This window comes from Pseudorasbora parva, chromosome 17 (genome assembly GCF_024679245.1).
Source record: "Pseudorasbora parva isolate DD20220531a chromosome 17, ASM2467924v1, whole genome shotgun sequence".
Taxonomy (NCBI): Eukaryota; Metazoa; Chordata; class Actinopteri; order Cypriniformes; family Gobionidae; genus Pseudorasbora; species Pseudorasbora parva.
Window position 1 is genome coordinate 34,449,584 of NC_090188.1, and position 12,347 is coordinate 34,461,930.

At 42.2% G+C, this 12,347-nt stretch overlaps 1 protein-coding gene across 1 annotated transcript in view; it reads left to right on the forward strand.

The window, feature by feature from the left end:
• The window catches only part of LOC137044732 (CUB and sushi domain-containing protein 1-like), a 194,993-nt gene extending 185,089 nt beyond the window's left edge, over window positions 1–9,904 (forward strand). The window contains 5 exon segments of the mRNA XM_067420993.1: window positions 4,088–4,200; window positions 4,403–4,490; window positions 4,663–4,795; window positions 5,076–5,132; window positions 9,348–9,904. Of these exon segments, the coding sequence (XP_067277094.1) occupies window positions 4,088–4,200; window positions 4,403–4,490; window positions 4,663–4,795; window positions 5,076–5,132; window positions 9,348–9,507 (551 nt within the window). The 3' untranslated portion in view covers window positions 9,508–9,904.
• Window positions 9,905–12,347: the final 2,443 nt, after the last annotated feature.

The following is a 12,347-nucleotide window of genomic DNA, read 5'->3' on the forward strand; positions in this document are numbered from 1 at the left end:
AATGTTGTCGGATCGTATCAGGACATGGTGGCCACGAAGGTCCTCGAGAAAACTCCTCAGAGCTTTCCAGACCTCCAGCATCTCTAGGCAGTTGATGTGCCACGAAGCATGCTGGGCTGTCCAAGGACCTCTCGCTCCTCTGCCTTCCATGACCGCGCCCCAACCAGTAAGGGATGCATCTGTTGAAACGGTTTTCCGGCAACATGATGCTCCCAATACCAGCCCCAGGGACAGAAACCAAGGTTTCTTCCATATAACGAGGGAACGAATGCATCTGCGCGTTACCCTGATCATACGGAAGGGATTCCCCTTCGGGGAAAACCCCTTGGTTTTCATCCACCACTGTAGTGGTCTCATGTGGAGCAGGCCGAGCGGAATCACACTGGACGCTGCTGCCATGAGACCCATCAGTCTCTGAAACTGCTTGACAGTGATGCTGTGGCCCAGCCTTATACTGGAGACCTCCACCCTTACGGTCTCGATATGCGCTGGTGACATGCATGCCCGCATCGTTACCGAGTCCCATACTATTCCCAGGAACGTAATTCTCTGGGAGGGCGTCAACGCGCTTTTCTTCGCGTTGAGTCTCAGTCCCAAGCACCTCATATGGGCTAGAACAGCATCTCGATGCTGAACCGCCATATCGTACGATCTGGCCATGATCAGCCAGTCGTCAATATAATTCAGTACACGGATGCCCTGGAGTTTTAGCGGAGCCAGGGCTGCATCCATGCACTTTGTGAAGGTGCGAGGTGAAAGAGCTAGGCCGAAGGGAAGAACCCGATATTGGTACGCTTCGCCCCCGAAAGTGAACCTCAGGAACCTCCTGTAACAGGGAAGGATGGAGATATGGAAGTATGCGTCTTTTAGATCTATCGTGACGAACCAGTCCTCGAACTGAATCTGACTCACGATGACAGGAATGGTTAACATCCCGAACCTGTATCTCCTCAGAGATCGATTCAGAAGTGACTATGAAGTACCGGCTGTAGAACCCGACCTCTCTCTCCGGCGGGGGGACCCTTTCTATCGCCCCTTTTACCAGCAGAGAGTGTACTTCCTGCCCCATTACCCCCACCTGCTCGGGACCGACCACCGTCCAGACTATCCCCCCAAATTTCGGGGGAGGAACTCTGAACTGCAGTCTGTAGCCCCGTTCTACACAGAGATATTCGGAAGGCATGACCATGCGCCGAGATACTCTGATAAGGGCACCAGCCTCTCGAGGCTGGCCTGGGGTATCGACCGAACCTCTCCTTCGACCCCCTGAAGCGGATAACCGGCAGGGATTAGTCGAGGTAGATTTTCGGTGTGCGAATGCATTCGCTGCTCTGCCGCAGATTTCATATGTGCTGGCCAGAGCCGCGTGCGAATGCGGGGAAATGATGTGGCCCAGAGCCCTTTTGACTGCGGGAGCACAACATCGATTGCCCAAGAGCTTCGGGGGGAGAACGACCTCAGTCGCTCCACCCCGTGGGGGACAGCTCTCAGCGGCCCTGCCACAGCTAGGACCGCTTGGAAGCCTTCTTAGCCTGAATGACCTCCCTCAGGTCGGTCTTTGGCTTCGAGGACTTCCCGCGAGAGCATCCTCCTCGCGGTGCGAGGAGCCCTGTGCTGGCTGGGACTGCCCACTCAAAGCAGCCCTGCTGAAGGAGCCCCAGCAGTGAGGGATGAACTGGCTGAAGGCGGCCGCCTGCTTTTTCACCTCCTGAAACCTCTCGACGACGGTGCTCACAACGCCGCCGAAAAGGCCCGAAGGCAAAATCGGGGAATCCAGGAGAAAGTGTCTGTCTCTCTTCCTGATCCCCGACAGGTTGAGCCAGAGATGCCTCTCCGCGCACACCAAACCCGCCATGGAGCGGCCAATAACACGGGCCGCCTCTTTGGTGACGCGGAGAGACAAATCCGCAGCCTTCCTCAGCTCAGTCACATCCTCCGGGGAGGGACCCTCACCCTCATCAAGCTCCTTCAGCAAGTCCGCTTGGTAGGCCTGCAGAACCGCGAGAGTGTGCAGGCACCCACCAGCGCGACCAGCCGCACTATATGCCCTTCCCACCAGCCTCGATGTCTCTCGGCATGGTTTCGAGGGCAATGCCGGGGTCTTCAATGAAGCTGCTGTCTTGGGTGAGAGGTGGCCCGCGAGTGCCTCTTCAACCCTCGGCAGCGCAACATATCCTCTCTCAGACGCCCCCAGCACATTAGCGAAGTCAAGTGCAGGGGGCGTAGTCAAACGCGCTGAGAAGGGTTTTTCTGCAGAAAAATGACGCAAAAACGGCAGACCCCGACGCGGAGGCTGGGCTCGGCGCTTGAAGAAGCGCTCATCCAGCTTATTTGGCGGCTGGATGTGCACCTCTTCCTGTGGCCAATCTAGACTCAGCTTGGCCACAGCGCGAGTCAAGACCTCCACGAGCTCCTCCATAGCCTGCGAGTGGGGTGGCAACTGCCCCACTGCGCCTGCTTCGGTGCTCATCGTCAACGACCCCTCAGAATCGGACAGCATGAGCACCTGATCCTCCGCCTCTTGGGAAGAAGCCGCAGCGTGGGCTTCCACACGTGGCGGAAGGACCTCTGAATCGTCAGAGGAAGAGGGAGATGCCTCGACATTCCCTAATCCTGCTGACAGATCCATCTGCGAGCCCCGCGATCTGCGTCGCCGCTCTGCCTCGGCAACAGCTGGCCCAGAACCGCGAGGCTTGCGAGGCTGGCCGGCCTTGTCAAAGACCGCCAGCCGCGAGCGCAGCACTCTCAGTGGCAGCTTATCGCACTAACCGCAAGCCGCTCCCTCGAGAGCGGCCCGGGCGTGCTGCACGCCGAGACACTGCACACAGTACACAGAGCGCGACCGCTGAAAGCAGGAAGCTGCGTTTGCTTGTGCCGGCATCCCTTTATACCTCCGGGTATGCCGTCACTCGTTACGTCATCACGCAACACCAATCAGGATTGGACTTTTTTGATATGAACTCAGCAGCGTCACGCCGAGGTTGTTCCCCGATGTGTCATCTACGATGACGCAGTGCGAGTTCCCTCGATAAAGGGAACTTATTATTTTTTTTTTTTTTTTTAAGAAGAGAGTCAGCTCTTTCTTTTGATATATTGCATGCTCAGATATTCATAAACAAACTAAATATTCAATGGGCTATTTAATTTTTGTGAAAAAGGTCAAAAACCCTGGCGATGGCTGGAAAACGTTTTTTTTCAAACGCTTGGCAGGGAAAGAGATAAAGGCCCCCTGAAATCAAAACGGCCTCCTGAAGTTTTTTAGCTTTTAGTATTACTATGTTAGTCTTAATTAAAGATTAAATAATTAATAAGCGGGTGTGTTCCAAAACAATGGCAAAATTCACATTTATGAGATACAGTATAAGCATTCAAAACTTAGCCTCTCACTTCTGTTAAAATGGATTACAGAGTTTGATGACATCATTGCAGATTTCAGCTTCTCATCACATCTTCTGTCCAATCGAATGCTCTCTAGAATCTGAAGCATCCCGCCCCCTACACTATTAGACGCTGCCGTTGCGGCTGTAATCGGTCAGCTGTTGCCACATTTCGTATTTTCTTCATGGTGAATGACGCACAGTGCACTATATATGCTATAGGAAACGATTCAGACAGTGTAAATATGCTTTCAGTTGAGGTGAATGAAGTCTGGTTTCACATTAGTGTCACGCACACTGCCGCAGCACACACACATAGTTTAGACCAGAGATGTTGACTAGAGACATGAAAGCGCAGCATGGATTATATGCACGAGTCGGCGCAGACAACAAAACATATCAGATCCATTTAAATTCTGTACAGAATGCTGTATTTCAAAGCGATATGGAGGAGATTATGATGATAAATGGTTAGAGATTAGGAGGAAACTGTGGCTTTACCAAACAGAAAGGCTCTAGTCAAACTGTGATATCAACGAAACACTATTGGCTGTTTTAAAGGGGGGGAGGAGCTGCTAACAGCTGGACCGGTTTCAGGGGAAATTATGTCAACACATTGAAAAATGCTGTGTGTTTTAAGGGACTTCAGTGGCCTTTAATGTGTTTTTTTTCTTCTTCTTCTTCTTTTTTTTTCTTATGTTGTTTTGCAGGAACTTACAAGAAAGAAGAAAATCATCTATTATTAAAAGTTTACCAGATAAGAGGCCCAACAGAACAATATTTTAGCAAATTCAAAAACGATAACTGGGCGATGGATGGATACGTAAGTCTCATCGAAGTTGATAAAGCAGTGGTATTTGATTACTATGTATGTGACTTGCCAACTTGCATTGGTATGTTACTCATAAAAAAGGTTACATTTTAATTAAAAGACATGGGTTTGGCAAAATCAGACTGGTACCCAAACATTTTCCTGTTACATATCTTTTTTTCTTTTTTTTTTTTCTTTTTTTTTTTTTTAATAGGTTACATCAGAATCTGAGAAGAAAATGTTTGTTTACCAAGGGCACATTCACAGCAAGGATTTTGGGAAGTTTCAGTTAACAAGACAAGGTATATTTCTTTACATTTTATTTATAATTTATCCCTTTTCAAATGGCTAATAATTGTATTTATATAATATTTTATTTATGTACTGTGTCAATATAAAATCTGTAAATAAATGTAATTTTCTTAATGTACTATATCTAAATGTTTAGAATTGTTTTTTTGGATGTTCCCTCAGGTCTTATTACCACAGATATGGATCCATCTAATCCTTACTATGGCACAAACAGCAGCTCTGTGGCAGCTGCCATTCTAGTACCCTTCTTTGCGCTTATATTATCAGGGTTTGCCTTTTACCTCTACAAACACAGGTAAGAACTGTTGACTTGACTGTCTTTTCCATGTGTTGATGTTATTTATCCATAATGGATGCTAATCATCAATGTAGTGATGGGAAACTCCTTTGCCAAACAAGTAATGTGACTGATAAAAACAGCAATTTAAATATCTGCAAAAAAATGTGACTGAGATCAAATATAGGCAATGCTAAAAAAGAAGCATAGGAGTTTTCCTACGCAAACAAAACAATGTGTCAAAGTTGTCATGAAGCATGACAGTTCCCCGATATTAAAATAATAAAAAAATTGGCAGGACTCTATCACAAGGCACAGATGACAATGAGAGACCCAAAGACCTGGCCGCTTCCAGGTAAGTCACCGGAAGCTAATGCCACAGGCGTCGAGCCCTTTATTACAGTCACACCTTCATTGTCTGCATTTTATTTGCTCATCTCGTCTGAGGCAGGGCAGAGTGCAGGAATTTCAGGAAATTATGTGACTTCCATACTTTTTTGTAATCCCATATTAGATTTTTATTTGTGTCAACCCTAATTTGACCAACTAAAAGTCATCCTGTTTATTTGTTTGTGAACATTTGCCAACGGATTACCATGAGAATTACGTCTGATATGGTGATGGGCCAGACGCTGTTAGTCAGTGGAAATATGAATTGGGTACGGGATGTAGGTCATTTATTTAGATTTAGACCATACAGTCTGAGCAAGATCATAAATCATCCACTGTCATCCGAGGGAAGCCTGGGAATCAGTTACAGTTTTCAAAATTCAGATCAGTCAGTGACCTTTCTAAAATGTGTTTCTTATGGTTTTAATTTAGTGTTGGTGCAAGGAAGCAATGCTTCCAATTGAATATGGAGAGGAATTTTAAAACCATGTCCATACTACCATACACCTACATACAGTCAAACCAAAAATTATTTAGACACCAGATATATATATATATATATATATATATTTTTTTTTTTTTTTTTTTTTTTTTTTTATAGTTTGGGCAGGACACTATAGTTCATTTATGTAAGTGAGGTTAGCAAAATCAAGTAAATTTACATATTATACCCAAAAATTCTTTATACAGTAGATTACCAGTGAATCTGATAAAAATTTGGCACCAAATGTATTCAGACACTTTGACCTGACCATGTTTTGCTTACGTGTTTTTCTTAAATTGCTAATGCGACCTTTTACACCACAGACTGGACAAAATGATGTATTGCTTGGCCATTGGTTGACCTAAAGTGGTATTATCTAATTGTGTACTTAAATTTAACAGCTGACAGTTGATTGGTTTGAGTGCAATCCGTTAATTACCTTTCTATCAAAGTTATCTGACATTATTAAGATAAATTTGTTATGACACAGTTTTATTATTGTCATATTGTATTATATTGCCATATTGTATACCATTTTCTAAACGATAGCGAATAAACTGTGATAATGTGAAAAAAAAGTGAATATATTTTGGTTTGACTGTATAATACCAGATTATCAACTACATTTACCATACTGTGCAGTATACACTAAAGCATACTGCACTCGGAACTGTACACCATAATGTGTTTAATTTGACTTCCAATTTCCAGTATGCTGAATGAAACGGAAGTAATTATAGCTCATCTTTAAGCTCAGCTTGACTCAGATTTAAATAAAATACAAGTAATGTAAAATATTACTTAAATATGAGGTCATGTGACAAACACAACAAGGCTTGACAATGCAGCACAATGCTAAACATTTTTATCGTTAGGGGGGGTGAAACACTCAGTTTCAGTCAATCTCATGTCAATCTTGAGTACCTATAGAGTAGTATTGCATCCTTCATATCTCCGAAAAGTCTTTAGTTTTATTATATTTATAAAAGAAATATAGTCTTTCCGGAAAAAAACGAGCGCCTGGAGGCGTATCGTGTGGGCGGAGCTAAAGAATGACGAGCACACCCAAAGCGTTGACGTTCTCAAGCGTGGAGAAACCCATGTATGCTATCGATCGGATTCAGCTAATACGTGATTCAGAATCAGGCTGAAATAAATTGAACAGGAGAAACAGCAACAGCAGGACGTCCGTCTCTGTGGTATGTACTGTATTTAGTGGCCTGTCAACATTTGTGTGTCTTTACTCGCAGTTTATGGGGACATGATTCGGTTTATGGACTATTGTATGCGACCAAACCTTAGCAGTAGCAAGCAAAACGATTTTGCATGTCAGACTAGTGTAACGTTATACATAGAACAACAATGGAGTAACGTTGCTCAAAACCTGTCTTCGGCGCAATAATTCTGATCTGATATGTATTCATACTCTTGTGTAATCGACGCCCCATCCCATCATTTATTTCCAAATAAATCTGTCTCTTCCGTGATACCCTGAAATTTTGAATATTCCAATCTAATATGATTTCTGACCTGTAAGGTTGCCAGAATAATAATCTTACACCGTGTGTTAATAGGCCAGAGGAGAACTGGCACCCCGACTGAGTCTGGTTTCTCCCAAGGTTTATTTTTTCTCCATCACGCCCTGATGGAGTTTTGGTTCCTTGCCACTGTCGCCTTTGGCTTGGCTTGCTCAGTTGGGGACACTAAAAATATGATTAAAGTTATTCAACTTATTATACAAATAAAATGTATGAATTAGGTCTTATTTAATTCTATAAACTATAATACTGATCTGCCAACATTGTTGCTATACGATAAATTAAAATAAGCTGATAACATCACTGTTTTCTCCAGTACGACTGTACAGCCAAATCTAATTTTGTCGCAATATTATCCTGTTTGACACTGTGAAGCTGCTTTGACACAATCGTGATTGTAAAAGCGCTATATAAATAAAGTTGATTGATTGATTGATTGAACGTTAACCTTTAGCGCATTTGAATGACGAAGCACGCGATCGTGTCGTTTACTGATGTTTACTCACGTGACGAGCCAACAGCATAGACATTTGAAGCAGTTTTACTCACCGCCTGCTTCCAAAGCAGGACCGAACCTTTATCGCTGGGGCCGCTCCGTCAAAAACACACTTCTTTGGTATGATTTGGTGAAGTCCTGTGACAGCAGTGACCATGGAAATCCGCGATGTTGTGAAGCTTCCCGTCATTTCTGCGTTCAAATCAGTTCAAATGCAGCGCTGCCTTCCGGGAATGCTGTGCTGAAGCGTTGAAGTCGCTTGATGTCACCCATAGGAATAAAGTGGAGCGGGAGCGCGACCCGTCATAAGTGTTCACGGACGACTGGATCTGCAGCTGAGCTGAGAGTGTTTATGGGCGTGCATTTCCTCTCTCTAGTCACGGGCGCGCACACCCTACCGGGAGAAGAGCCCGTACAGCCCATACAAGGACCTTCCGCTCTATTAACGTCATGCCGACCCATACTCGAAAAAAACTCCCCGAAACTTGTGAGAAACCGGAAGGAGTATTTTTGACAAAGAAATACTCCATCAAACGTCCAACATTAGTGTTTGAAACTTTGTCTATGTTTAGGATGGGAATCCAAGTCTTTAACAGTGTAAAAAGCTCAGTATGCATGAAACAGCATTTAACCCCCAAGGGGAAAAAGTAGGCAATTTTCACTATGTACTGCACAGTATATTACTATTCCTTCCAAACACAGGCAAAGGCATTATTCCACCATAAATGTTTCAAGTAGTAGTATGCCACATTATCACATGACTTCACTGTGTTTGTCACAAGACCTCATCACACTGAAAGTTTAATTCAAGCAAGTGGCATCCAGTTATCCCCCTTGAAATAAATTATGCTGATTCTGCATATTCTGGCTGATATTACTTCTGGTTCATGAATCACCCTAGAAATAGAAGGTCAAATCAACCCCAATGCATTGAGGGATACAGTGTTCCATGCAGTAAGAATATCTGGAGGATTCAGATATTGGTCACAAGCTATATGGATTACTTTTATGATGCTTTAACTGTGCTGTGGAAGGGCAGCCCATACATTCTGCATAAAATGCTGGGTTAAAAACAACACACGCTGGGTTGAAAATGGACGCCCAGTAATCGGGTTATCGGAAAATGGAAACCTAGTAGTCGGGTTATTTGAACCCAGCACGTTGGGAAAACATTTAACCCAACCGCTGGGCTAAAAGAGCCCAATTGCTGGGTATGGCCATTTTCAATTGTTTTTTAACCTAGCATTTTACAAGTGTGACAGCTTTAGCATTTCATGGTCAAATGTATGGGGAGGGAATGACATTTACATGAGTAAATCACCAAATTTTCATTTTGGAATTAATTACTTTAACTGAGTGTGTTTTTTTTTTTTTTTTTTTTTTTTGAATAAACATATTCAGTTGGTGGTAAGAGACCATTTCTCTTGTCCTAAAGTTAGAATTTAACACATTTGTCACTTCTCATTGTTGGATGAGGACATCATGTTCTTTTGTTTTAGGTTTATCTAACATTTCTAATGTTGTTCTTCCATAATAAAAATAAATAAATACACTAGAGTGTGTTGTAACAAATGTAAACAAATGAACACACTTGTGTTTTGGTTTTGAAAAAAGTTCCTACTCCTCCTAACTATGTGTCTTCTTTGTTTTCCACCTTTCCAGAACAAGACCAAAAGTTCAGTACAATGGATATGCAGGTCACGAGAACACTAATGGACAAGCTTCTTTTGAGAATCCTATGTATGATACAAACATGAAGCCAACAGAGGCGAAAGCTGTGAGGTTTGATACGACCCTCAATACAGTCTGCACAGTAGTATAGCCTTCATTATCAGCTCTGGGCCGACCTCATGGGTAAGCAGCAGAGCGGCGGGTGCCAGACGCCAATACTCCTTTACGACTGACTGCACTTTGCTATAGATGTGACTTACTTTATCACAAGGTTACAATGGACGAAATAAAACCAACAAGGTTTTTTTTTTTTTTTTTTTTTTTACAGAAAACAAAAAACAAAAAAAAGATTACAAAAAAATAAATAAAAAACACTTCAAAGAAAAAAGACTTTTCAAAGAACGAAGCTCGCTTGACGCATGTTCGGCCAGAACTGAGGTCAACATTCTTTCTAGGATCTGTACCGTACATGGCACTTAAAGGATGAAGTTTTTTTTTCTTTCTTTTATCTCTTTTTTCTATGTATTACCCCTCCCCCCCTTAAAAGAGACTTCCTGGGAAAGATACTGAAGTGTCTTTGAACGCCACAAAGTTGTTGACATTATGTATTTTCTTCAGTGAAGACAAACCACAAAACGAAAAAGCAACTGGACTACTGTGGCTTAGCACACTTAATAGATCTCCGCCAAGAAAGTGACAAAATGCTACAAGAAACTCAAAGGAAAGACGCTCACTTCTGGGTGGAGGACGAAACTCAACCTCTGCGTTGAGAAACGAAATAAACTTTATCGCACAAATTTTGCACTAGTATGAAATGGATATGAAATCAATGTATTGGATGAAAACAAAAACAAAAAATAATATACAGGGTTTTACTGACCATATGTATATAAACATAAACCCATATCCATAGAGAGCATGATGTCATGCTACGGCTATCAAGAGAGACTGAATTTATTTTTGAAATGAAGATGTTCTGTTTATGTTTACAAGGTGATAAGGACACAATTGAAACTTACGATCATTATTTTTTGATTGCTTTTTTAATGCATTCATCACACAGCACATTTCTTCGTGGCATGTCCGAACACTTGCTTGGACTAGCATACACACAAATGCTGACAAATTACATTTCATCTTTAAGTTGGAAATCACGATAGCTTTACTCACCAATTTGCCGTATCACCAATTAGCTTTCATCGCGTATCAGATATACCTCTCGTGCAGAACATGACTGTATGTTGATGGCGCAGATATTGAGTTTTTTTTTATCAGCTCTGTGTGGATGCCTACACAAGATTTACCTGAGCCCACAAGTTGATGCATTTTTGTTCATTCCTTCCTTTCTCTGAACCAGTGTGCATCTCCCGTAGCCATTAGAGACACAAAATCAGCGGGGTTAAGATCGAACTTACTCTCGAAGAAACACTGCCTTATTAGATTCAGAAGCATGACCGGGCCACACCGGTTCCCAATGACCCATATCATTAGTACATTAACCTAGATGAAGAGAGCGTAAGGCTGCTGGGGTGCATATTCACTGTGATTTAAATGTCATGACCACGCTGATACCAGTGCATGTGCTAAAACTGTAAGTGCTCCCATTTTTCCATGTGGACTACGTGATGCCTGATGTTTCCTCAACGCTGTGTTACCATATGCACTTGCGCGTGACACATAAATGACTTCGAGCTTAAAATGTGCACAATATAGCATTGTTGTAGGTTTGCTGTCAGAAATCAGATATCATTTTCGCCATTGATTGTATTTGCAATCAAAACTAATGTTTGTTTCCGAATGCGTTTGGCTGTTTTCTGTTGCATCATTCTCTTTAGATTGAACCATTTCTGCGTGCTATGGATTGGCCAAGTCTGTCCAATGGCGGTAAAGGGCCGTGTTGGTTTTTTCACACTGCAGATGATCCACGTCTTGCCTTTTCTCAGGCTTGCTGCAATAATGTTTCTTTGTTCGGTTGTGTTTTGTACAGTTTTGTTTCCTCACAACTGTAAAATAGTTTTGCGACTGTCAGGCTGTAAAACTGCATTCAAAGCAACAATTGTGCTACTCACCATTGTCATTCGATCATGTGCTGCTGACTTGAAGTAGGTGCAAAAGATGTTTTTGTACAGAAATATATTTTTTATGCAGAATTTGTAAAATTATTAAATATGCTGTACTTTTTTGATTAATGTAGGTACAATTGTTAAAATAAATGTTTTTACTGTATAAAAATGTAAATTAATTGTTTATCTACCCATAAGTATATATCTATGGTTTCAAATTTTCCAACAAATGTCAATATGTACGAGCTTTTATGAAATATTCAGCTCGTATGTGTTCTTTGACGTGAACAAAATCATGAACCCTAGAGAACTGTACTGCTGATTGTTAAATGACAAATATTTTGAAAAGTATTATTTGAGATAAATATTAAACTTTTTCTAAAAGTACAATGTGTTTTTCTTCAAACGCAACTTTATTTTTTATTTTTTTGCTATTTACAATATATGACTGGAATTCACAGACCTTTTGTGACTTATTATTGTAACACTGTTGGTCTTTAGACTGTTTTCTAATGATTTTAAGGTATTCTTGTAAGTAAGGGATGAAAATATTTGACTTAATGATTCAGTCATGAAATCATAATTTTGCTTATAATTTTAAGTTCAAAATGTGCTCTGACAATGACCAGGCATAACATTATGACCGAATATTGTGCTGGTTCCCATTTTGCTGCCAAAACAGCTTGGACACCACTAGACCGGTGAATGTGTGCTGCGGTATCTGACACCAAGATGTTAGCAGCAGATCATATAAGTCCTGTAAGTTGTGAGGTGGGGCCTCCATGGATTGGAAATGCTTGTTCAGCACATCCCACAGATGCTTGATTGGATGCTCATTGTGCTCCTCATACCCCATACCCCACCCATTAACAGGTGCCGTGAAGAAGATATAATCAGTGTTATTCACGTCACCTGTCATAATGTTATG